We start from the raw sequence: 26,437 nt of genomic DNA on the forward strand, positions 1-26,437 counted from the left end.
ATGCCTAAGGCCTCCTTGGCTCATACTGCCCACAGTTTTCTTTTCTTTTTAGAGAAGGGTTCTTACCCTGTCACTCAAGAGATCCTCCCAGCTGGGTAAGGTGGCTTAAACTTGTAATCCTAACATTTTGGAGGCTGAGACAGGAAGATTGCTTGAGCCCAGGAGTTCCAGACCAGCCTGGACAACAAAGTGAGACCTTGTCTCTACAGAAAAAAAAAAAAAAATAGCTGAGTGTGGTGGTGTACACCTGTGATCCTAGCTAGTAGGGAGGCTGAGGTGGGAGGATCGCTTGAGCCTGGGAGGTCAAGGTTGCAGTGAGCTGTGATTGTGTCATTGCACTCCAGCCTGAGTGATAGAAGGAAAGCCTGTCTCAAAAAAACTCCACAAAACAACAACAAAAAAAGCAATCCTTCCACCTCAGCCTCCTGAGTAGCTGAGACTACAGGCACAAACCACTAAGCCTGGCTTCTAAAAAATGTAGAGATGAGGTCTTGGTACGTTGCCCAAGCTAGTCTCGAACTCTTGGCCTCAAGTGGTCCTATGGCTTCTGCCTCCTGAGCAGCTGGGATTACAGGCACCAGCCACTGAAACTGGCTCCCTGGCTGCAATTTTGCAGGGTTGCTGCTCACAGAGCCTATGGACTTGAGCAGGAAAAGGCTTTCTTTCCCAAAACAAAAAGTGATTCTGAATGGGGGTGCTGAGAAAAGGCCTCCCTGTGGCCAGAGGGGGCGGGCTGCTGCTCTGTCCTGGGGGAGAAGGCCAAGGCAGCAGGAAGTCAGGCGGAGACAGAGCAGGGGGGACTGTTGGCCAAGGATCCGAAGACAGGCAGCCAGCCCTGGACGCCCTTCCAGGGCAGGACCAGCTTCAGCGAGGACTCAGGCCCCAGAGGGAGTGGCCTGGAGCTCAAAGAACCAAACTTTCCATGAGCCACCAGCAAAAAATGAGTCTGGAGGAGCCTGTCTACCGCAGACCCTGGGGCTCAGCAACTAAGGGTCACGTGGGATTCTGAGGGGCCTGTGACTGTCTTAACTCTTTGCTGGATATCCCCAGAGCCACCCAAGAACTGTGTTCAGTTTGATGCTTCATGGTGCAAAGCTGTGAACCAGCCTTGTGGAGTCACTGGGGTGACTGAGAGATGAGGAGAGTCCAGTCTCTGTCCTGGAGGAGTTGGTAGTGGGACAGAGATGGTAGACACAAGTGTGTTCCTCCAATCAATAAATGTGTATCACACACCCACCAAGCCAATGGGTGATGCTGCTACGAGGTAGGAGTTGTCATCACCCACATTTTACAGGTAAAACAATGAGAGCTTAGAGAGGTTAAGTGACTTCCCCAAGACCACACAGCCAGGGAGAAGGGCTGGAAATAAATCCAGATCAGTGTGGCTGAGCAGCCAGAGGCCTCTGCACCATACCCTGCTGTGGCCCCAAAGCACTCTGGGGTCCAAGGAGAGTCTTCACTGTGTGGAAACAAAATGCATTGTCTTAAAAGGACCTGAGTGCCCTGGGCAGGCAGGGCTGGGCTGTCAGGACTCACCAGATGTAGGGCTGAGTCACACCCCCTGAAGATTCTAGGCGTCCACATCTGATTGGGGAATTGAGGAAGGCTTACAGGGGAGGGTATATTTAGGAGGGACTTAAAGGATGGCTAGGATCCCAACGGGTGGGCGGGAAGACACTGGATCAAGGCGGAAGGCACTGCCTAAGCCAAGGTTAGAAGGCAGGACAGCTGGGGCCTGCTCAGGAGCATGAGCTGGGCTGGGGTGATGGACAGGAACACAGGGCTCGGGGCCCACTGAGGACCGAACACTCAGGCAACCAGTGTGACCCCTGGAGCATGTTGACCCTCACTTGGCCTCGGAAATATGGCTGACCTAATAGTGTGGGTAGGAGCCCCTGCCCTTACACTGCCTTCCCTCCTTCCCTGCCACAGAGACCACGCGTTGGCAGTGGCTGTGTATGGCCAGGCTTCTCATCTCAGCATTTCCTGGTGCCCAAGGGCACCCTCTAACAAGCCCCAGAACAGGAATGGAGGGCCCCGGGGCACCCTACCCCACACTCCAGGCAGGCACATACGATGCCTCCCAAGGCTCCACACCAGCCTCCCAAGTTCAGGGGTCCATGGACACACAGATCAGATGAGACAGGACGTTAGAGGACTGAGTGAGGGTGGACAGCCCTGCGGCCTGGCCTCAGCTCCAGAACATTCTCCCCATGGGACCTGGGTAACCCCTCTGGGCTGTTCACCCCTTGAGACTGCAGAACAGTCAGCCTGCAGAGAGACTGACAGGAGGCCCTAACTGAGCTGTGCTTACAACTTTTGTTTTGTTTTGTTTTTGAGATGGAGTCTCTCTCTGGAGTGCAGTGGCACGATCTCGGCTCCCTGCAACCTCTGCCTCCTGGGTTCAAGCGATTCTCCTGCCTCAGCCTCCCGTGTAGCTGGGACTACAGGCATGAGCCACCATGCCGGGCTAATTTTTTGTATTTTTAGTAGAGATGGGGTTTCACCATGTTAGCCAGGATGGTCTCAATCTCCTGACCTCGTGATCCACCCACCTTGGCCTCCCAAAGTGCTGGGATTACAGGTGTGAGCCACCCCGCCCGGGCCCATGCTTACAACTTTTAAATCAGTCATCCACATTGCACACTGGGAAATTTCTTATAAAAATCCAGATTTCCAGCTGCCCTTAAAAAGCCCGGAGATCTGGCAGCCTGGGCCCACACTTCTGAGAGGTGGCCTCCCTCTTAAGATAGGCGTGCTTTCTTCTCTAGTTCACCACAGTCCCCACCACTCCCTCTCGCCTCTCCAGCACTCGTGGAGGGTCAGTTGCCACATATTCTCCTGCTCATACCAACAGCTTTGCTCACCCAGGTTCCTGGCTGGCCCTGTAGGCATGTGGGTTTGCCGCCAGGTAGGACATTCGAGGTTTGCAGGGTGGGATCCTACTCCAGACAGGGCTGATGTTTCCTCTGAGCTGCCTGCTATGCTGCCATGAGTTCCCCCAGCTAAGCTCCCTGTTCCCCAGTGAGTTCCCACTGTAATCGGGGCCAGGCTGGGGGCTGTTCTGAGCCAGGGAGACGTAAAGTCAATACAGGGATCAGGACAGGAGCAGTTGGGAGGTGTTGCCGGCGACGGAGGGAGGAGAAGGTGGCGTGGCAGGAAAAGCTGTCTGAGAGAAGAGGAAATGGAAAAAGCAGGAGAAACTGGAAGACTGGGCCAGGGAGGGCAGGACAGGGACCACAGGCCCGGTGGCAGGAGTGGGCAGGGGTTGGGGAGGCAAGAGGAAGTGAAGCTGGTGGGACCCATGGACTCCTACAACCCTCCAATCTCACACTTGGAATCTGAGGAGAAAGGAAGCCTAGAATCCCAAGATGCTCCGTTCCTGACTCCCAGGACACCTGGCTGCAGCCAAGAGGCTGGTGAGGAATATTCGAAAGTCCATGGCCCCGTGCCCAGGCAGAGAGCACCTCCTCCCCAGACAGGGCACGCTGAGAAGGCTCAGTACCAGGGCACTGCCAGCAGGGCTGGAGCCTGCCCCGTGGGAAGAAGCACCTGAATTCTGAAGACCATTCTCACACACTTTGCAAATTAGCGAATTCATCTCTTTCCCCTCACCCAGAGCCCCAAACAAAGAGGAGTGGGAGGGGGGCCTGGCCCTTTGTTAGGGGGAATTTATTAATATCTGAAATATGCAGCCGCCCTTCCTTTCCACCCCCAATCAAAGCCTTTGCAAACACCTGGGCCTCGCATTTGAAAGGACCTGGGGCTCTTTTATATGACAAGGCCCTGCCAGGAGGGGGTGGGTGGAACTCGGAGATTCTTCCGGCCTGGGAAACTCTTGGCTCCTCCTAGCCCTGGTCTTCAGCTCCAGCCTTCACCTGCAGGCAGGGCGGAGGAGAAGTGGGAGAGGGAAGGAGGCAGCGGGCTCATGGGCTCCGCTTTGCTGGCCCCCGCTGCCCCAGGCTCTGCCCGGCTTGGCTGGGTAACCTTGAACCAGCCTCCTTCCCTCCGTGGGCCTCGGTTTGTCTGTCTGTGTAACAGGGAACTAAGTAGTCTCTAAGGGCCTGGAGTTGTCTTCCTTTCTGAGCCCCACCCACCCCGCACTGCCACAGGGAAATGTCAGACCCAGGGCAGAAGCCAGGAGAGCCGGGGAAGGAGGGAGCAGAGCCTGTTTCCTCCCCTGTCCAGTGGGAGCTGGGGAGCCCTGTGCTGCCCACTTCATGGCTCTCAGCAGTAAGGAGACAGGGTAAGGAGCATGACCTCATTTGATATTTATTAACAATGAACCAACAGAACACAAGGGGATGGGGGGACACAGCGAGAGGAGACAGGCATAGAGGCTGGCCACAGGGGGGCCTGTTGCACGAGGGAGCCCTGCCCCACTGGAGAATGCTGTGTGCATGAGCCATGCTGAGGCATTTCTGCACCCCACCCTCCTCTTTGAGGGACCCACAGTACCAAGGGCTACCCTCTGCCCTCTGCGTTTACCCCCACACCGGGCCCAGGGCCCATGTCCTGGAACAGGGTGGGTGGCCTCGGGACCAGCCAGCCATGTGTATGGGCCACCTCCTAGTCCCATGGTTGCCCTGTCACCAACAATGAAGGCCAGCTTCCCAGCAGCTCCTGGAACTGGAAGAGACACTGAAGGCCACCAGGACAAGGCAGATGGGAAGAGAGGGGCCCTGGGCCCTCACAGTGACCCTTCCTACCTCCCCAGCTTTTGCGGCTTGGGGTCCAGTGGGTGAAGGGGTGGCCTTTGTCTGAAGTGCTGGGGCCTCCTTTCCCCACCTGCAGCCCCAGCACCCTGGCTCAGGCCACCGGCAGCTCTTTTCCACTTTGCACAGGCCTCTCCGCTCCACCCTGTCCCCTCTGATCCGTTCTGCACAGATCCGGAATGATATTCTTCATCATGCATATCCCCTGCCCACCCCATCATCCCTGGCTCCCCCTCTGTTAGTTTTCCTTCTGTCTTGAACCCTCCTGTAACCTTGTAAAACTAGTGTCTCCAACCCTCTTGGTCTCTGCCCAGGCAGCTCAGCATCCTCTGGCCCAGAGCTCCTCCCCACCCTGCCCTATTTTTCCTCTCTCTGCAAACCTTCCCCATCCTCCAGGGCCCTCAGCTCCCACCTCCTTCAGGAGTCCTGCACACAGGAGCCCCCAGGGATCTTTCTCCCCACCTAACTCATTGACCCTTGATCCCCACAGCCTCAGAGCCTCAAGAGCCTCTGTGGCCCTGACCCTCCCTGCCCAACTCAAGATTCTGGTTGTGCTGAGGTGTGTGGGACAGCATCCCCCAGAAAAGGGAGGGGTGTAGGCCCTGAATAGAGATGAGAAGGTGGTGCCAGCTGCCCCGTGGGAAAGGGAGCTGGCTAGTCAGGAGGCATGGGGTCAAGTCCCCTCTGCCATGCAACCTGGGGCAAGTCCCTCCCCTCCTGGACTCAATATGTCCATCTGCAAAGTAGGGCTGAGTTGCATCATTCTCAGCTTTGAATGGGTCTGAGTGTGCCTGTGTGTGTGTAGGGGGTTGTCAGAGGTTTCAGGAGAGGCAGAAGCTGCAGGAGGGACCCCCACTGGGGGGCTGGCATCCCTATGGCAGCCCCCCATAGCCTCTCAGAATCCCAGAGGGCACCGCTGACCTTTGCAGGCTTCTAAGAAGGGACTGTGAGGTCCCGGGCAGGGCCTTCTGCCCACCTGCCTCCTGCCTCACATCATCGACTCCTCCTCTGCAATCTCACGATCCACCTCGATGGCCGTGTTCTCGAAGCTGGTGATGCCCCCGTACTTGCGCATGTGCACCATCAGTGGCTTTGGTGACTGGCTCCCAGCCAGCGTGGCCACATACATGCCCGTCCGGTTCTCCTCCAGCGATGGTCCCCAGTCCATGGCCGGCCGGCTGGCCTGTTGGAGCCGCTGCAGCAAAGCAACGAGAGCAGTGAAAACAGGAAACAGGCAGCGCTGGTGGAGGGTTCACTGTGGCCAGGCACCCAGCAAAGACCTGACCACATCACTGGGCGAGTCCTGGCCACAGCCCCCTGGCGGGGAAGTGGGGGGCACTATGACTTCCCCAGGGGAGGGATCCACCTGCTTGGGTGAGAATCCTGTTCTACCACTTGCAAGCTGGATGGCTCTTGGCAATGCCACTCGGCTCTGGGTGCTCTGCTTCCTGGTCTGTAATTCGGGAATCCCAGTCCTGTCACAGGGTTGTTGTGAAGGCACTGAGATGAGGCACTTAGCAGGGTGCTGGGAACAGGGTAAGGCCTGGGAAGTGGCGGCTCTTGCTATAATTACGCGGCAGGCCCCTCCTCAGAGTGTCTGAATGCCAATCCAGGAGCCTTCCCCTAAATGCTGAATCTTAAGGACCTGGGGGCTTTTGGAAAAGAGCCATGAACCGGAAGAACTGAGGTGGGCTTGCAGCTGGCTTTCCCGGTTTCTTCCAGCCCCGACCTGCCTCCTTCTGCCTCTGACCTTTCCCTCGTGGAGCCCCAGTTTCCATGGATGGAGTTGGGGTGACTAAGATGATGACTAAGCCTGGAGATTCCAGAGTTCCTTCTTCCTCAACCACACTCCCAAATCCCTCTGCCTGTCCTGCCAGGGAGAAGAGAGAGCCCCTGTGTCCTTAAAGAAAGGAGGCAATTAACATTTGGGCAGTCCACTGGGCAGGTTCCAAGGGAGATACCATGTGTGATGCCTTTACCCGGGGTCTCCCACAGCTCGGTACTCATAGCACAGTGATACTTAGGAAGATGTGTTGAGAGCATGCTACCCCACTGCTCAGAAGCCTGCCAATGGCTGCACATCTCGCTGGAAATGAAATCCAAATGTGCACCAGGGCCTCCAGCTCCTGGCGCCTGCCTACCTCCGTGATATCCGCTCCACCAGTTCTCTCCACCCTCTCTGCTCCAGCAGTAGCACTGGCCTCCATGCTGTTCTCAAACATGCCAGTCCCCTGCCTCAGGGCCTTTGCATGTGTTGCCTTTCTGCCTGGAATGCTCTTACCTTAGATAGCTACATGGATCACCCTGTCCAGTTAGTCAGGTGTCACCTCCTCAGAGAGGTCTTCTCTGACCATCCTGGCCAGAGTACCACTCTCCATTTATTCCTGTACTCTTTTTTTTTTCAAGTGCAGAACTTACCTTTACATATTTCTTTATTGCCTGTCCCCCATGATAAAATACAAGCTCCCTGAGAACAAGGACTTAGATTTGTTTCCAGCTGAAGACGGGGGTGCTCAGACCAGTTTCTTAACCTGAGTGCTCCTGACATTTTGGTCTAGAGAATTCTCTGTTATGGAGGCTGTCCTGTGCATGGAAGGTTGTTTAGCAGCATCCCTGAACTCTGCGCACTAGATGACAGGAACACTACTCCTTGTACCCCTCTCCCCTCCACGACAACCAACAATGTCTCCAGACATTGCCAAATGTCCTCCAAGAGCAAAATCACCCCCTGTGAGAACCCCTGGCCTAAAATTGGGCACCCAGTGCACTCCAGCTCTGTGCTAAGCACTGGCTAATTTAATCTTTACTGTGTCCTAATGAGAATGGTATTAGTACTTTTATCATTGGCCCGCACTGATATTATCTGAGTATTAAAGCTCAGAGATATTAGTTAAGTTGGCCAAGGTCACACAGGTGGGAAGTGGTGGCATTGGGATTTGAACCCGTCCTGACCCCATCCTGAACCTTTAAAATATTTTGCTTTTCTGCCTTTCACAATGCAGACTATATTAATAAGCTTCTTTTCTTCTCACAGCAGGCCTAAAAGTAGGTATCACTCTCTCCATTTTAAAGACAAAGACACTTAATCCCAGCACTTTCGGAGGCTGAAGTGCGCGGATCACTTGAGGCCAGGAGTTTGAGACCAGCCTGGCCCCAGGAGTTTAAGACCAGCCCTCCTCAGGCTAATTTCTGTACTAAAAATACAGAAATTAGCTGGACGTGGTGGCAGGTACTTGTCATCCCAGCTACTTGGGAGGCTGAGGCAGGAGAATCACTTGAACCTGGGAGGCGGAGGTTGCAGTGAGCCAAGATGGCGTCACTGCACTCCAGCCTGAGTGACAAAGTGAAACTCCGTCTCAAAAAAGAAACAAAAAAAGACAAAAAAAAAACCTGCCTATTGGATACTATGCTCACTGTCTCCACTGCACTGCACTCCCGCCTGGGTGACAGAGCAAGATTCTGTCTCAAAATAAATAAATAAATAAATAAAATTAAAATGAAGACAGAGAAGCTCAGGTTCAGGGAAGTGCAGTAACTTGCTTAGGGCCACGAGGCTGGCAAATGGCAGAGGCAGGATTCTGATCCTAGGGTCAGTGCTGGAAGCCCTGGCCTCTGAAGCTGGCACTCCTGAGCTGGGGAATGCCTCCTCCGCAGTGCTCACCACACCTCTCGAGCCCACCAAAACATGCCCCTTCCACCTGGCTGTGGGACAGGGCAGCAGGGCAGCAGGGCAGCGGGGCGGTGATGACTGCTGGAGAGCCCAGCATTCCTAGTGGCTCATTAGCAAGGCTTGGGGACCATGAGCTTCCTGGGAGCTGGAGCCTCCACCCTGAGCAACTCCCCTCTCTTCCTTCCCTTTGCAGGCACCCTGGCTGTCAAGCAAGGAGCAGAGGTGGAGCTCCTGAGGTTCAGAGAAGGGAAGGAGTTTGCCCCAAGTCACACAGCAATTGCAGGCAGCGCAGAGGCTAGACTCTAGGGTGCCCCTGTGGTCTGGCAGCAGGATGGGGGAGGCATAAACCACTTCTGCCTCCTGAGCAACCCCTGCAGGTGGAGCCTTGTGGTGGGGGCAGCTGAGGGGCAGGAACTACATGGGGGAAGTGGAGGAGAGGCAGTAGTGTGCTGGTAAGCAGACTGTGGGGTGGGGTGCAAGGGAGGCCCGCTTTCTAGCCATTTTCTGTGTGTAAATATCTCCACCATTGCCAATTCCTAGCTACCAATGGTTTAACACCTAGCTCACACATTCCTGAATATTTAAGGATTAGCTCTCATGAACCAGTGCTAGCTGGCTCCAGCACACTTCTGGTGGGATGCGTATATTGTGGGTGCCTCCAGGCTCTCTCTGGATGCCATCCATCGGGCTCACTAAAGCTGCATTCATGATGATGGCCTCTTGCCACCGGAGGACTCCACACTAGCAGCGGCAGAAGTGCAGGCCTCAGTGTTCAGAGGGTGCAGTGAGGCTCAGACCACACCACTTCTGCTGGCCCACAAAGAGTCACTACTCCTCTCTTCCAAGGCCTCAGATCCCATGGCAGAGTGTACTCTCTGTGTTTGTCTGAGTCCCTCCCCAAAACCCTAGGCGTGGGCAGGGCTCACACAATCATTCTATCCCGGGCCACCAGTGGGACACAGCAGGACTCCTGGGCGCAGGAGTAGGGTGATAGCCTGCCCTCTTGGGTCCCTCGCTGTCGCCATTTGACCCTGAGTTCCAGATGCAAGCTCTGGGCTGGTGACCTGAGTTCAAGACCTGACACACCCCCAACCCATGGTGGGACCTGGGGCCAGTCCCTGGTTAATAGTGGTCTTTAGACTGTGCCACCCCCTCCTCTAAGGCTTCATGTGGTACAAAGTGCCACAGGGCAGGACTCCAGCCCCTGAATCTGCCTCAGCCCATGCAAGTCTCCTCAGGCTAAAAGAAGCTGGATAAGGGGTGGGTGCATATGTTTTCTGTTCTAGCAGGCGGACCTAGGGTCAGGCCACAGGTCAGGAAGGCTGAGAGTGGACAGGGTGGGCAGACTCACCTCCCAGAGTGAGCCCTCTTCTCGAAGCACAGCCACCAGCATGCCAGCTGGGATCATGAGGCAGGACAGCAGGCCCATCAGGATGCCCAGCAGCTCAGCCCAGGGTGGGAAGCGGTAGCTGCCATACTCCGAGGGCTGGTACTTGACGATGCTATACACCAGCAGGGCCTGCAGAGTGGGGACTCCCAGCATCACTGTGGGCTTTTGTCTAAACTGCCTTAAGGCCCGAGATGTCCCAACCTAGTGCCAGCCCAAGGCCTGAGACAGTCCAGCCGAGAGCTACCCAGGATCCTAAGCTGTACCGGAACCTGAAGTGGTCCATCTCTGGAGCCTTTGCAGGGCTTGAGCCAGCCCAGCTCGAAGCTGACCCAACACCAAGGCCTGCAGCAGCCCAGTTCTGAAGCACCCCAAACCCTTAGCTGCTCTAACCCCAAGATAGAAATCACAGCCTAAAGGCTCCAATCCTGAGGCCTGGGGGCTGGGAAAGACCCACCCATTTAACCAACTGAACTAGGGCCAGGCCCAGCACAGCTACAGAAGCTGCGAACATCAGGAGAGGGGATGGACTAGGATTCTGGTGGCCACCCCACAGCCCTCCACTGTGGACCAGGGTGGCCCTACCAGACTGAATGTGCAGAGGGGTCTCCCACTCTCAGTTTTGGGGCCCCAGCCAGCAACCTTCCCGCCCTCCCCAGTTACCAAGAGCGTGGCTGGGGACAGGAACAGCCAGCAGGCCCTGAAGTAGAGGCCCGGCTTGAAGCCCAGCATCATGTGGATATCTCGGCAGAACCTCTGAATGCCTGCACAGGGGAGGGGAGGAGGAATGGCCCCACCCGCCGGCCCCACAAGCGCCAGCAGCCCCTCCTCTACCCCAGCTGCCCCCACTGGAAACCCTGGCCCTTGGGACCAGGGACCCAGGTACTGGGGGTCCCCAGCATAGACTCCCGTTCTCCCACTGCGGAGAGCTCGACTCCGCCTCCCATGGCTCTTCTCACCATACACCCGTGTCACGGCAAGGCACGTGGTGATAACCACCACCATCAGCCCAAAGCTGGCGCTGTAGTCATCCAGAAGGACCAGCCAGTACATGCCCCCCTAAAACACAAGCACAGTTCTGGTGTCCCCTTCCTGGGCCTCGCTCTCTGCTGCAGCCCCTTCTCCTGGCAAGAAGTGAGCAGGAAGCAGCCATGCTGACGGGGAGCACAAGATGACAGGGTGACCACTGGCTGCCAGCCCAGCCCTTCTAGGCCTCGTCTTATCTGAGTCCCATGACGGCCGTCTATTATAGAACCCTCCTTTTACTGATAAGGAAAAACAGTCTCAGGGAGGGGAAATCATTTATCCTGAAGCCCCCTCAGCAAGTGCAGGAGTAAGGTTTGAACCCAGATCTTGCAGACTAAATCTCCACAGCCAGGACTCTGAATCACAAGGCCAAACTGCCTCCCTTGGGAGATAGGGCCGGGGAGGGACTGAGTTCCTTGCAAAGAGGAAGATGGAGGGGGCCCAGCAACTGCTCAGCGGGGCCAGAGATCTTGTTGCAGGCATCTGCCCTTGTCCCGCCCACCTGCCATCCTCCCTGCAGCACCACTCACATCAGTGGTGAGGATCAGCCCCATCAGGTACATGGCCACGCAGATGAGCCCGGAGAACACCGCCTTCTTGGGCCGCAGGTAGTATGGGAACTCATCTGTCACAGCTGTCACGATGGTCTCCAGAAAAGCAAACTGGGGAGAGGGGAGGGGCTGGGGGTCAGAGTTCTATCCCCACCACACACACATACACACACACACACACACACACACACAGGGTTCCTGCTGCCACAAACGAGACTCACCTGGCTATCTAGGCCGAGAGTCAGAAGCATGAAGAAGAAGAGGAAGGACCAGAAGGGTGACAGAGGCAGCATGGTCATGGCCTGTGGGTAGACGACAAAGGCCAGGCCAGGGCCTGGGCCAGGGGCACACGGGGTCAGCAGCTTGGGTCATGCAGTAGGCTCCCATATGCACACTCAGACACACACGGCCACTTACACTCATTTGGGCCACTTGTTTTGCCTAACCCAGAGATGCCCACTTAAATGCACCCTCTGACGCTTCCCTAACTCCCAGGACCTATGCCAGCACATTGTAGGTGCTCGATAAACATAGGTTGATAAACAAACACAAGACCCCAATATAAAACCTCATTGAAATACACTTATGTACACAATTATTGGTACAAGTAACCCCACTAACACACACATTTACATGCATCCACTGGCAAAAGACACAGTGATTCACAAGATCATTCTCTCCCTTTTCATTTGCACACAGACACCTCCACACACAATATGACTTATTTGTGCAACCAAGGCACAAAACATGACAATCTTGCACAGAAACTCATTTGCCTCCAGACATGGGTTAATGCACACTCGTTTGCTCACCCATCTCCTTGCACATGGACCACCAGAGACCAGCTAGGACATGTTCCTTTGCATGTACATGTGTGCATACGCACACACATGACATACCCATCCACAATCTTTTTTTTTTTTGAGGCGGAGTCTTGCTCTGTTGTCCACACTGGAGTGCAGTGACCCAATCTTGGCTCATTGCAACCTCCACCTCCCGGGTTCAAGCGATTCTCCTGCCTCAGCCTCCTGAGTACTAGGATTACAGGCATGTGCCACCACGCCCGGCTACTTTTTGTATTTTTAGTAGACACTGGGACTCACCAGGTTGACCAGGCTGGTCTCGAACTCCTGACCTCAAGCGATCCACCCACCTTGGCCTCCCAAAGTGCTGGGATAGCAGGCATGAGCCACCACGCCTGGCCCCCATCCATAATCTTGCTGGTCCACTGGCCCAGCCCCATCTCTACCCAACACACATGCTCACCCCGCTGAGGCCCGGCAGCCTACCCACCTGCTTTGGCTACTTGGTCCACAGGCACGCCCAGCTCCTGAGACATGTAGCCCAGCACAGAGAAGATGGCAAAGCCAGCCAGGATGCTGGTGATGGCGTTGCCCAGAGTGACGATGAAAGTGTCTCTACCAGAAGAAGTCCAGGTGCGGGCCAGGGTGAGTGGGCCTTCCTGTCAGCCTCTGAGGCCCTCCCTGGCCAGCCACTCTCCTCCCTGCTTTGGACCCCAGGGTCTGGAAGGGTGTGGGACACTGACCTATAGATGTTCTGGTGGAACGTGTTGTAGGAGGCAAAGGTGAGGAGCCCCCCGAAGCCCACACCCAGGGAATAGAAGATCTGAAGAGCAGCTTCAATCCACACCTGTGCCGGGAAGGTTGGAAAGGGAGGGTGTGCGGAGGGTCAAGGACAGAGAAGGAAGGCAGTGAATGAAGACAGTGTGACAGCTCCAGGGATGGCGTGGTCACAAGGGATGGCATGGTCATGAGCCTGACTCACAAGTAACGTGGACCACGAGCAAAGCCTGCCCCAACACCTACACGGTGGGACATGGGCAAGTCCCTTCCCCTCTGCAGGCTTCAGTTTCCCACCCAGGATCTAGAAGATGGTCTCTAAGCTTGGTCCAGTTCTGAAGGACACAGAGCCTAATGTAAAGTGTGCAGGAGATCTGTATTGGCAGTAAGCCTGCATAACCCCTTTACTTCCTTTCTGGAATCCTGGCACCTGGATTTGGACCCCACCTTCACCATTTTCTAGCTGTGCAGCCTGAGCAAGTCAGGTCACCCCTCTGGACCGCAGGATCCCCATCTGTAATGAGGGGATAGGAATAGTGCCTACTTCATGGGAGGAGTGCGGGTTAAATCACTACACACATGCATGTAAAACACTAGGGCAAGGTCAGGCACAGTCACCAGTCAATAAATATTAACATTAATTGTCAGTACCATTGTTATCACCATCGTCACTAATGCCCTTCTTGGGGTTTACAGTCACACAAATCTGGGCTGGGATCCCTGTTCTGCGATCCCCTAGCTGTATGACCTTAAGCTTATAAAAAACCCTTTTGAGCCTCAGTTTATTCCTCTGTAAAATGAGGATAGTGTTTACAGGATTGTTAATAATAATAAATGAAGTATAATATGCAGTTAGTGACAATATATTGTATTCTTGGAGAATGCTAAGAGAGTGGATGTTAAGTGTTCTCACTACAAAAATGATAATTATGTGAGATAATACATATGCTAATTAGCTAGATTTAACAGTTTCCCCCAGGTACACATGCTTCAAAACATCATGCTGTACATGATAAATACATAAAATTTTACCTATCAATTTAAAAATAGAAAATAATAATAATAATAAATAAAAAAGACACAATAAGGGCTGAGCAGAGTGCCTGGTACTGGGGTGTCCCAGGGAGCCCTCTTTCCACTCTCCAGCTCAGGCCTGGCCCCTCCCTCTGCACCCTACCCTGAGGGGCTCACCTTGGAAGACAACAGGTGGTGGAACTGGGGGGTGAGATAGAACTGGATGCCCTTCCAGGCCCCTGGGAGGGTGACTCCGCGGACCAGCAGCATGAGCAGGATGAGGTAAGGGAACGTGGCCGTGAAATACACCACCTGAGAGATGATAAGGGAGGAGCTGATGGCATCGGGGACCTTCACTCAGAGCCACTCCTTGTAAACTCATCTGTGTCACTTGCCTCCCCAGCCTTTGGGTAGCCCAAGCCAGGAACCGGCCTTCATCCATGAGGCTTCCCTCCTCCCTTCACATACCCAGCGTCGGCAAAGCACCACCACCTTGCTTCCCAAGGCCATGTTCACTGCAGCCCTTGGTCCAGGCTGCCGTTGTCGGCTATAAAAGCCTCCTCCTCCCCGTGTCCACTCCCTGCCCCTGCAAACTCACTCTGCATCATCCTGAGACGTTCAACATTCCCAAACTCATTCCTCCCTCTCTCCTTCTTTTCCCAAACCTCCAGCCACCCCTTCAGCAAACACCATCAAGTCTCAGCGTCCTCACTGCCTTGGCTTTTACCATAACCTCTCCTCTCTGTATGGTTTCTACCCTGTCTTTTTTGTCTTAAATGGCTCTGTTCCTTGTAAACGATACTTCTGGTATCGTCTGCACCTTGCAGAGGAAACAAGTTCTGATTTATCAATGATTGGGCAAGGCATCCTGAAGGTTTCTGAGTTTTTTCTTTTCTTTTCTTTTTTCTTTTTTTTTTTTGAGACGGAGTCTCGCTCAGCCTCCCAGGCTGGAGTGCAGTGGCACAATCTTGGCTTACTGCAACTACCGCCTCCTGGGTTCAAGCGATTCTCCCGTCTCAGCCTCCCGAGTAGCTGGGATTACAGGCACCTGCCATCATGCCCGGCTAATTTTTGTATTTTTAGTAGAGACAGGGTTTCACCATGTTGGCCAGGCTGGTCTTGAATTCCTGACCTCAGGTGATCCACCCACCTTGGCTTCCCAAAGTGCTAGGTTTACAGGCTTGAGCCACCACCTCCGGCCCCGAGTTTTTTCAAAATGGCTTTATCGTTCTTTCCACCCCTTCATCATCTAAAGTAGACATCCGTGGCTTTGTCTTCCAGTCTCTAGTTTGCCTTTTTCAGATAACAGTACCTGACTTTCTCACCATGGAGTTGACTCCATTCCCAGCTCCAGGGGTGGATACATGACCCACGCCCAGCCAAGAAAGGCATTCCATCCTCCCGGCCACAAGGATTAATTTAGGGATGGATGCACAGCCCTGCTCATCCAATGAAACTCAATTCTAAAATATTTGCAAACTGGGGAAAGACAACCCTTTACCAAGCTTAGATGTACGCCTAGAGCTGCTAGGGTGACCTCACGAAGAATGAAGCCTCAGAAAGAAGTCAACCTGGAAGGAAGCACTACTGAGAGACCCAGAGAACCAGCTTCCTGATGACACTGATTGAACCCCTAGACCCAGCTGTGCCTGAAGCACACCCTCTGGACTTTCCAACTGAGTGTGATAACTGGGCTCTGGTCACCTGCATCTCAAAGAGCCCCCTAACTCATGTACTCACACTCCAAGTGTTCAACAAACTCTTGCTGAGCTCATTCAAAGTGCCAAGCACTGGGTCAGGATAAAACTGAATGTAGACCCTGCCTTGGTGAGCTTCCAGTCTAGTAAAGCAGACTTGCCCCCGTGCGTCCTCACCTCCATATCTCTCTTCAAGCAGCCCTCATCCCCCAGTCTCAAGGCTCTCTCCCTTCCCCTCTTCCCAGCTGAAGTCTCTTCATCTTCTCATGCTCAGTCCATGCCCTGTCTTCTCCAGGAAGCCTTCACCCCATCCAGCCCCTCAGGCCTCCGGGGCCTCCCAGGCTTCACCTTGCCTGAAGACTTCACACCCTTGAGGATACAGAGGAACACGATGACCCAGGCCAGCAGCAGGCAGAGGCAGAGGTTCCAGCGGATCTCCCCAGGGCTGCCGATGCCCTGGCTGCCTTGGATGTGGAGGACGTAGCGGCTGTGGGAGACAAAGGTCTCAGTGTCCCCTGGTCACCCTGCCAGGCTCCACAGACACGGAGTCAAGCCATGTCCAGCCTGCAAGACTCTACTGCTGTTCTCCACTTGACGCCCTCTTGATCCCTCGCCATCCTTCTCTGACCAACTCTGACCCAGGAGGCTGGCCTCACCAGACCTTACCCCTTCCTCAGCTTTGGGAGGCTGAGGAAGGAAGATCACTTGAGGATAGGAGTTCAAGACCACCCTTCCTCTTCTTCCTTCCTCTTCAGCTTCCATGTGGGTTTGGCTAATGGGAGGCAACAGCGGGAGACTAGAGTGCAGGGAGGAATGAGGGGTCTGGGTATTTGCATATACATGTGTACACCACACGTGCACACACACACACACACACACACACACACCATCCAGGGCCTGGCCATGACGGTGTTCTTTAGGCAGCCCCTCTTCCAAGGCTCCGATTCTCTCCTGGTTCCCTCCCATTGCCTCCTAGGTTCAGGGGTGGTGATAGCTGTCCCTGTTGCTAATCACTGATTCTTCACTTTTCGCTGTGGCTTCCATGACCCTCTGAAAAGTCCCTTTACTAAACTCCCTTCAGTGAAACTCTCTGACAATCCATCGGCCTCCTGCATGCATCCTGACTGATGCAGTGGGCTGTGGCATGGCCATGGAGACCAACCTGGCAGCTGCCAGTGACTGTATCAAATCCTTTGGCTTTAAGCTGCAAACTCAGGCCGATTCTTTCCCACTGGTCAGATAAACTCTTCAGCAGGTGTGGACACTTCAGATGGACTTGAAGTGGACAAATGAATGAACTATGTACTACATGCAGGTTAAAGACCAAAACATTTCAAGACACAGAGCCTATCTGGGAGAAATCTCCTAACAGCAGTCCTTTGCACGTGAAGGGATGGGGTTATAGGGTCTGTGTTCTCTGGCCAGCCAACAGTCCCACCTAGGGACCAGGCTATTTTAGAATGTTCCAGAACAGGATCAGGACTCAGGAGACCTTAGTGTCAATACCATCTCTGTCACTAATTACTGAGCAATACTGAGCAAGCCTCTGGGCTTTGCTTTCTTTCTTTCTTTCTTTCTTTCTTTCTTTCTTTCTTTCTTTCTTTCTTTCTTTCTTTTTCTTTCCTTTCTTTCTTTCTTTTTCTTTCTTTCTTTCTCTTTCTTTCTTTCTTCTTTCTTTCTTTCTCTTTTTTCTTTCAAAGGCAGAATGCAGTGACAAGGCTTTGTTTTATTGACCATAAAATGGGGCAATGGGATAGGCTGATGAGTGCAATGTCCTTCTGACACCCACCATTCCCAGGACCCACCATGTGCCTGGCACCATGATAATGGTTTCACCTGCATTATGTTGTTTAATTCTGATAACAGTCCCTTACTCTATTATAGTCCTATCTCTATTAGAGGAGTCTGAGATGGTCCTTACTATGTACAGTCCTGGCCTTATGCTAAGTGCTTTACCTATGATATAGCAGTTGCTCAATAAATATTTATTAAAAGAATGAATGAGTGGGTAAATGACTAACTGAATAACATCTTATGAAGCAGGTAGTGTTACCAACCCCTGTTACAGAGGAGGAAACTGAGACACCATAATGTTACTATTACTGTTATCATCATCATCATCATTCTCAGCTAGTATTTATTGAGCACTTACTATCCACCAGACTGGACTGCACAGTTTATTAATATATGCTTTCTCTCCTTTAATCTTCACAATAACCTTTCTGAGATACCTGGTATTATTGCCTTCATGCTACAGATAAAGCAACAGAAGCCAAATAAATTGTTCAAGTTCACACAGTTGGTCAGGTGAAGAGCTGGGATTAGAAGCCAGAGTCCACCTGCCACCAGCACCTGAGCTCATCTTGGCGGTGCATGCTGAGCCCATTGGGAATGCCCTCTGGCCACCCTCAGCAGTGCAGGGTCCCCTCAGATGCTGCGGGGCCAGCAGCTGCCTGACCTCCAGTACTCCTCGCTGGGGCTGACGGTGCAGGTGAGGTTGAGGGGCAGGGCCCCGTTGCCATCCTTGGAGCCTCTGTGCTCCAGGCAGAGTTCTGTGTTCCACCAGTTGCCACAGTGCTCCCAGGGTAGGTCGCTGGTGAGGGAGGCGAAGAGGTAGAAGAGCACGTAGGCGATGATCATGTTGTAGTAGATGGCCACCAAGCCCACGATGAGCAGCATGGCTGCGCCGGCACCTGGTGCGGGGAGAGGCTGCTGGGCTGCCCAGGCCAAGCCCTCTGCCAGCTGGGTGGAGTGGCTTCCGGGGAGCTGGCAGCTATCTGAGCTTCACTTCCATCTCTGCCTGGAGCTTGCAGGGGTTCTGGGGGCAACCTCCCTGCCTCCCCCAGACCCTGAGCCCTTCCCTCCCTGGGGACCACTGAGGCCTCACCTTTGAAGAGGGGGCTGATTTTCCAGACAGCCAGGGGCCCTAGGCTGGAGAACTGGCCCAGGGAGAGCTCCAGGAAGAAGAGGGGGATGCCACAGATGGCCAGCATGAGGAAGTAGGGCACGAGGAAGGCGCCTGCCGGGAGTGGGGTGGTCAGCAAGGGCCTTGGGGGCAGCTCCCCCAAAAGCCCAGCTCTAGCCCCGCCCCTCCCCTGGCCTGCAGACGCCCCCTCAGGCCTGATGGAACACTGTAGGTTTCTTCTGTTCTACACCAGACTGCTGAGGGCCAGAGTGACTAGCAGGGATTTACTCACCTCTGGAGCCCCAGTGCCCAGAACAGTGCTAGGCTCAGCGCAGACGCTGAGAAACGCCTGCTGAGGGAGTGAATGAATGAATGAGGGAGAGAACTTGTGAATTTCCTACTGAAGAAAGTGCAGACTCCTCAGTACAGAAACCAGCACCCTTCAGAATCTGGCTCTACTCTATCTGCCTGCCCCTCCCCACCATGCTGCCTCAGATACTTGTGACTGCACCTGTGGTTCCGTGGGCCCAGTAGCCCTTCCCCTTTGGTTCTCATACTGGCAGTCACTTCTTTAGAGAACTGCCCACCACCATATGGCTCTGGAAGGGCTGCCAGTCACATCGACCAACCCCCTCCTAGGTGACCTTGGGCAGAATTAGTTGGAAGTTGTTTATCATAACCTGGGGCTGGGAGGAGGGAGTTCACCGCCCTCTCCTCCTTCCCCAGTGGGCACCTATCCAAAGCCAGGCCTATCAGAGACCTTCCCTGCAATTCTGTATAGATTCATTCAGACAGAGCAGTTCTGCAAAGCTCGTGGGTTGCTAAACCCATTTGAAGATGAAGTCATTGCAGAGTCGCCTGTGGCCACCTCCCCCCAAGGCCTGCCCCTCACCAACTGCGGGGAGGAAGCCTGTCTCAGGACAAAATGAGGCCAGCACACAGAGAGGAAGAGTAGGAACATGGGGAGAGTGCTTGCCAAGAGACACCATGGGTGTCATCAAGGTCCTAGAGCTTCAGAGGCCAGCTCCAGTCCCACACATCCTAGTCATGTAAATTTATCCTTCCTTTGCTTCATCTAGCTTTATTTGGATTTCTCTCACTTTCTCAATATATGCTTCCTTCAGAGTTTGCTAGAGACAGAAGGAGATACAGAGTGCTGGTGAGAGCACACTGGCTAGGGAGGAGATAGTCCTGGGTTGGAATGTTGGGTCTGCCACCCTGTGACCTTGGGCAAGGACGCTGGTCTCTTCAAATTTCAGCTACCTCATCATATCCACGGTGCCTACCCAATAGGGTCATCACCAGGGTTAAATGAGATGGGCACAGAAAGCACCAAGCCCAGGGCCTGACAGGTGGTAACCGCTCAGCCCCAGCTTTTGCTACTGAGACTTGGGACCGTCACCTGATGGAGAAGCAGGGACGAAAGGAAATTTGTTTAAGATGGGAGAGACTTTGTGTTTGCAGCCTGAATGGAAGGAACCAAGAGAGGAGGAAAGATTGGAGACTCAAGAGAGGGAATGATTGATGGAGCACAGCTCAGGAGGAGGTGCAGGAAGGAGGGGGCGGGGAGAACACTGAAAGTGCAGTGATCATCGGCAGGCAGACACAGCTCTTTATCACGAAGCAGAGGCAGCTCCCTCTGCCCACCGTGCAGGGCGTGGCGTGGCCAGCCTTAGAGAGGGAACCATGTGGGTATCCTTCCTGGGGATGAGAGGGAGGAAGGAAGGGCTTGGGTGATGAGAAGGACAAGACAGGGTAAACTCCTTCCTCCCAGCCCCAAGTTACTATAAACCACTTTCAATGAATTCTGCCCAAGGTCACCTAGGAGATAGTGGCTGAGGCCACCTAAAAGCTCACTCTACCCCAGGGCCTTGGCCCATCACCCCAGACACCCTCCGACAGGACCTCAGGCCCATACCTCCTCCATTTGTGTACGCTCGATAGGGGAAGCGCCAGACATTCCCCAGGCCTACACAGTAGCCAATGCAGGACAGCAGGAAGTCCAGCTTGCCTGTCCAGTTCCCCCGGTCTGCAGCAAAGTCCACATCCAGGTCGACATCGCCCTGGTCACTGGGGGTCATCAGCAGGTCTGGGGTGACAGGCTGCCAATGAGAGAGACCAAAGAGGTTGGGGAGAAGACTGAGGCCAGGCCAGAAATGTGACCTTGAGACAAGACTCTGGAATTGAACAGGGCTAAATGAAAAGACATTCTCAGTCCAGATAATCAAGTGCTGTCAAGTGGACTAACCTTGTCATATGCAGGAGAGCCTCAGGATTTTAGGCGACCAAAACTTACTGGGCCAGCAGGGTAGCTTAGGCACTAACAAAGCTACCCTGACCTTAGTCTGGCTAACACAGAGGTCAAATCAAGGGATGGTCCTATTTTTTTTTTTTTTTTTTTTTTTTTTAAGAAAGAGTCTCCCTCTGTCGCTCAGCCTGGAGTGCAGTGGTACGACCTCGGCACACTGCAACCTCCACCTCCTGGGTTCAAGCAATTCTCCTGTCTCAGCCTCCCAAGTAGCTGGGACTACAGGTGCCCACCACCACACCCGGCTAATGTTTTGTGTTTTTGGTAAAGACAGGGTTTCACCATGTTAGCCAGGATGGTCTTGGTCTCCTGACCTCGTGATCCACCCACCTGGGCCTCCCAAAGTGCTGGGATTACAGGCATGAGCCACCGTGGCCAGCTGGATGGTCCTATTTTGATGAGGATGAGGATGACGAAGATGAAGAGGATGATGATGATCTTAGTAAGTTACTGTATATTGAACACTTACTATGTGCCCACTGCAGTAGACATCTCACTCATGTTACCTGATTTCATTCTCAGAACAACTTTTTGAGCTCAGTATTCATCTAAGTTCCATTTTCATCATGAGGAAAACTGAGGCTCAAAGAGGTGTCATGACATACCCAAGGTTTCTACCAGGTTGGTGAGTGGAAGAACTAGGTCTGGAGCCCGAGGCTTCCTGATGCGAAAGCCAGGTCTCCTTCACCCACCAGTGCTGGAGTTTCGTTCCTCTGTTCCGGGCACCTTATTTTAAGAAAGATGCAGACAATATGGAGCATGTCCAAAGGGCAGGTGACCAGACTGGAGGGTGTTCAGGAAAAGAGGTGATAGGAGGACAACAGGAAGAAGCTGGGAGCCCTCAGCATAGAAAGGAGAGGACTTGGAGGGACTTGGGGTTCCCCTGAGGGAGGGAGTCCACTTATGCTCCGTGGCTCAAATGGGGCCTACTAAGAACCAAGGAGATCCGACTCCTTGGTTAGGACTGGTACTTTTCAGTCACAAGCCAGAAAACTTCCCCCAATACTCCCCCTCCCCGCCTGCTGACAGCTTGGCTGGGGGGTCCAACCCCACCAGGCAAGGTAGGGAGAGCCTGAGGTCTGGGTGAATTTTGTGAATTTTGGCTCATGAGCAGGAAAAAGGTACTTAAGCCGTGATCTGTCTCAGAAAGTCATAATCTTGCTGTCCCTGGAGAGGAGATGCATGCCCAGAGGGGAGCAGAGGCCAGCTGTTCCTAAGGTCTCCTTTCATGCTTCAAAGTGGGTGAGAGGTCCATGGGGCATTCTCCCTTAGGAGACCCTCAGTGATGGTGACCACAGTGGTGATTTTGCCAGAAACTGGCTATTGGCCAAAGAGGCCATGGTGACAGGAACAGCCAGGCATTATTATAGGTGACGATGACAATGACAGCGCATGAAGAGCTGTTTTTAAAGTAACTAGGCTGCAAGGGATGAAGCAAATACATGCCTGGCAGTTCTTTAGCTGTGATCATGAACATGCTGAGGTGACAGGAGCAGCAGATCCCCGACTTACGTGAAACCTGCCCTTCCCCTCCAATGCCCCTTTCCCTGAGGCTGCCTCTCCAGCTGGGTGAGCATCAGCCTTCAGCAACCTCTCACTCCCAGATGAGCTCTGGGAGGAATGGAGTGGCAGCCAGTTGATACTGTTCCTGGTGTTGGGTGGTGAGCAGGCTTGTTACCCTGAGACACCCCCGGCCCAGCTCAGCACCATTCAGGCCAGTTAGCAGGAGGTCCCAGTAATGAGGCTCCTCTGATCCCTCCAGAGAAGCTGCCCTTTCCATGCTCACGGAGCGGTCCCGGTTCTCTGTTTCCATGGTGACAAGAGTTCCAAGAGCAGGATACTGCCAGCTCGTCCCCCTCCTCCCCCAATCAGAGGGAAGCCTGCTTCTGCTCCAGGGGCAGGAGATGGGGTCCTCCAAAGCTGAGCCAATCAGGAGCCCAACTGGAGTCCCCAGCCCCACCATGGGGTGAATCCCGGGAGGCTGGCACAGTGAGGATGGGGCTGGTTGGCAGATGCAAGAAAGCAATCAAATAGCTGGGGCAGGGTTGAAAGCTGAATGAGTTGCTTCATACTTCTTCCTGGGTGTAAGGCTCCCACTCCTGAATCTCCCACTCCTGAATCTCCCACTCCCTACCCCAGGGGCATGCAGGAACACACAGCTGAGTTTGTCAGACCTGCATGCTCGCCTTTAGGGACTCACAGCAGGGGCTGGGAGACTCAAGACTGCCCAAGCCAAGACTCTTCAGGACGGAGAGAGACAACAGGAATCTGGAGTCCAACTTCATCATTGTGCAGATTAGGAAACCGAGTTTCAGGAAGAAGGGATGAGCCCAAGGTCAAACAGCAAGTTAAAGGCACAGCAAGACTTGGACCTAGATGCCCTGACTCTAAGTCCAGTGCTCATCTCTGAGCAATGCTGCTCCTTTGCAGAAATCTGGCATTTTCTCATTCCCACCCAATTCTGCTTGAGAAAAGGGAAAGGACCCTGAGAGGAGGTAGCAACCTAGAACCAATCCTCTGCCCTGTTGGCTCTAGGTTGCCTAGCCTGCCAGCAGGTAAGCAGTGAGTCTCATCCTTCTGTGCCTCAGTTGCCTTATTTATAAAGTAGGGCTACTAAGACCTAGCCCCTGGAATTGTTAAAGGATTAAATGAGATAAAGCTTGCTGGCCCCCCAGCCCAGCACCCAGCAAGAGGGACAGGGCCTCTTGTGGGGAGGGAGGGCACAGAGGGAAGCGAAGGAGAGTGGAAAAGAAGGGAAACAGGTCCCAAGAGACTCACAAATGGTCCCAAGAAGTCACTCATGTCAGTGAATAAAAAAGACATACTAGCTGGGCGTGGTGGTTCACACCTGTAATTCCAGCACTTTGGGAGGCCGAGGCGGGCGGATCACGAGGTCAGGAGATCAAGACCATCCTGGCTAACATGGTGAAACCCCGTCTCTACTAAAAATACAAAAATCAGCCAGGTGTGGTGGCGGGCGCCTGTAGTCCCAGCTACTCGGGAGGCCGAGGCAGGAGAATGGCATGAACCTGGGAGGCGGAGCTTGCAGTGAGCCGAGATCGCACCACTGCACTCCAACCTGGGCGACAAAGCGAGACTCTGTCTCAAAAAAAAAAAAAAAAAAAAAAAAAAAGACACATCACAGTGGTTCCAAGCCCAGCTGCCCCACAGCAGAGAACTTGAATGAATGAGCGTGTGTGTGAGTGACTGTGAGTGTGAATGTGTGTGTATGTAGGGAGGTTGATAACACCAGCCCCTGAGAACAGTCTTCTCACATCTACCAGCCCTTTAGCATTCTTCCCTACACCTCACACACCCAGTGGGGCCTGTTTTGGTGCCTCCAGGCTGGGGCTGAGCCAGAGGAGGTTCAGGTTAGAGAATGAACTTGTCCAAAGTCACCAGGCAAGTGGCAGCTGCAGAAATAGTACTCAGGAGATCTGACTCCTTAGTTAGGACTGGTACAAGTCAGAAAACTTCCCCCCGTATTCCCCCCTCCCCATATGCTGACAGCTTGGCTGAGAGGTCCAATCCCAAAAGGCAAGGTGGAGAGAGCCTGAGGTCTGGGCCCACGGCCACTCTCCCATACCAGCTTCCATCTTCATTGACCATATCCTCTGGCCTCCGATAGCCCCCTCCCTGTCTTTGCCTCCCTTCAGCCCTGCTGAGGGGCAGCCTGGGGTCTCAGCAAGGAAGCTAAGGGGGCGGGGAGGGAGCAGGCAGGAAAGAGGAGAGTTTTCCCGCAGGCTCAGGGAGCCGGCTTCAGTATGGATGACCGCCTCCCACTCCCCACCCCTCAGATGAGTCCAGCTCAACGATCAGGTATTCCAATACCCCCTACACCGGGCAATCAGCCCCTGGCGGGGAGCAGCAAGGTGGAATTGGTGACTAGGGAGAGGTGGGTGCTTGGTCCCGGCCGCCCCTACCCCGCGCCTCCGGGGACTGCAGACACCTGTTCATAGGCCTGGCCCAGTGAACCAGGACTCCCCTCATACTACATCCCGAACCCCAGATGGCAGGGTCAGAGGTGGGGGCGCAGACCGTGACCCTGACCCTCCCTGTAATCCAGCTGAGTCCGGCCTTCCCCAGAGCCCGAAGTTGGTCTGGGTGCGTCCTCAGACCTTACCCAGTGGCCTCGATGGGGGCGGGTCTCTCCAACCCTCCTCCAGGTGCGCCCCCGCGCCCCCGCCCTCGTGCCCTACCTTGCGGAGGTGAGCTCCCTGGAGCTTCTTCATCTTGGAGAGCGGGTGGCCGGGGCTCACCTGCCCCGGAGCGCAGAGAACGAGGGCACGAGAGATGGTCCGCTGGCCACTGCGCCTTTGCCCCCGCGGCTCCCGCGCAACGGCTGGGCCGGGCACGGACGCAGGCGCTGCCGTCTGGCGGCTGCGGGCGTGGAGCGCGGGCAGGGCGCTGCGAACGCCTTGTCTGTCCCTGCGCAGCGCCTGAGGCTGGGGAAGGGTGCACGGCTGCGCCCGCGTAGACACCCAGACAGACAGCTGACGGACGGACGGCGGGGGGATGCGCGCGCCCCCGCACGCAGAGCTGCGGATTGGAGAGCCCTGAGCGAGTGGGGAGGGGGGTTCGCGACGGAAACCCTCGGCTTTCTGCGTGACCTTGGGCAAGCGACCTGCCTTCTCTGGGACTCCCTTTCCACAGTTGGGCAAGGAGGGAGGCCAGCCACTAACAGCCCACCCTCCTGCGTCTTCTTTGCTGTGCGACCTTAGGGGATAAGAATCTCACCTCCCTTACAGGAGTGTGAGCAATTCAGGAAGATGGAGATAGAAAATATCTAGCACAAAGAGCCTGACACTTAGTAGGTGCTCAGTTAACATTTATTCACTGACTGTGGGTTGCCCACGCCACCATTAGTCCAATTATTCAATCTATCAGTATTTATTGAGCACCTAAAATGTGCCAGGTCCTGAACTAGGTGTCCTATTTTCTCAACCTGGAGAGACAGGTGTTGTTACTCCTATTCTACAGATGAGGAAGCTGAAGGACAGGGAAGTTAAGTTACTTACTCAAAGTCACAGGGCTAATGAGTGACACCGGGGACAGAGTCAGGCTTCATGGACCTTTAGGGTCTTCAACTCTTCTCCTTTCCTTAAGATGAAAGCAAAATGGGGAGGTTTGGGTGAGCAGAAGGGACAGGCAAGTGCCACAGTGTCACTGTGATCTGTGACTTAGATCATTAGTAGCTGGTTTCCTATCCAGCAGCAGTATGGCTTCTGGAAAGTTCTAATTTCATATCTGTAAAATGGGCCATAAGCCGCCCATGCATTGCTGCCTCAGAATGTTCTGAGGGTCCAGTGAGCCTGTGGCTAGGATGGGAAATGATGAGCTGGAGCGATGGCACACACGGGTTTGCTGGGACTGACTGATATACACTAGTGGACCAGTATATACATTACAAATTGTGTCCTTTTCATCCTCGCAAGTGTCCCAGTTCAGACATTAACCATACATCTGTTTGGCTTACTATCAGTTGACATGGTGAGAGGCCTTTGGGGAGAGATGAGAATAAGGGTCTGCTCTCTCCCATCTCTGGAGCTTGAAAAAAGGTTGGAGGGGTTCAAGTCAAAGCATG

The 26,437-nt window shown here is 54.1% G+C and overlaps 1 protein-coding gene across 2 annotated transcripts; it reads right to left on the reverse strand.

Annotated features, from left to right (window-relative positions):
* Nucleotides 1-4,247: 4,247 nt before the first annotated feature.
* On the reverse strand, nucleotides 4,248-25,438 carry SLC6A7 (solute carrier family 6 member 7). 2 transcript variants are annotated; one of them, XM_055285652.2, is made up of 14 exons: nucleotides 25,053-25,436; nucleotides 20,464-20,647; nucleotides 18,528-18,659; nucleotides 18,099-18,333; nucleotides 15,989-16,127; nucleotides 14,121-14,255; nucleotides 12,896-12,999; nucleotides 12,643-12,767; nucleotides 11,571-11,683; nucleotides 11,329-11,460; nucleotides 10,732-10,831; nucleotides 10,436-10,536; nucleotides 9,737-9,904; nucleotides 4,248-5,910 (listed from the first exon to the last, which is right to left on the reverse strand). In XM_055285652.2, the coding sequence occupies exons 1-14, from the start codon at nucleotides 25,083-25,085 to the stop codon at nucleotides 5,704-5,706; spliced, it is 1,908 nt and encodes a 635-aa protein (XP_055141627.1). In that variant the 5' UTR covers nucleotides 25,086-25,436; the 3' UTR covers nucleotides 4,248-5,703. The 2 variants fall into 2 exon arrangements, with proteins under 2 accessions (XP_055141627.1, XP_055141625.1); XM_055285650.2 differs by having other exon boundaries at nucleotides 10,436-10,831; nucleotides 25,053-25,438.
* Nucleotides 25,439-26,437: the final 999 nt, after the last annotated feature.

This window comes from Symphalangus syndactylus, chromosome 7 (genome assembly GCF_028878055.3).
Source record: "Symphalangus syndactylus isolate Jambi chromosome 7, NHGRI_mSymSyn1-v2.1_pri, whole genome shotgun sequence".
NCBI classification, from domain to species: Eukaryota; Metazoa; Chordata; class Mammalia; order Primates; family Hylobatidae; genus Symphalangus; species Symphalangus syndactylus.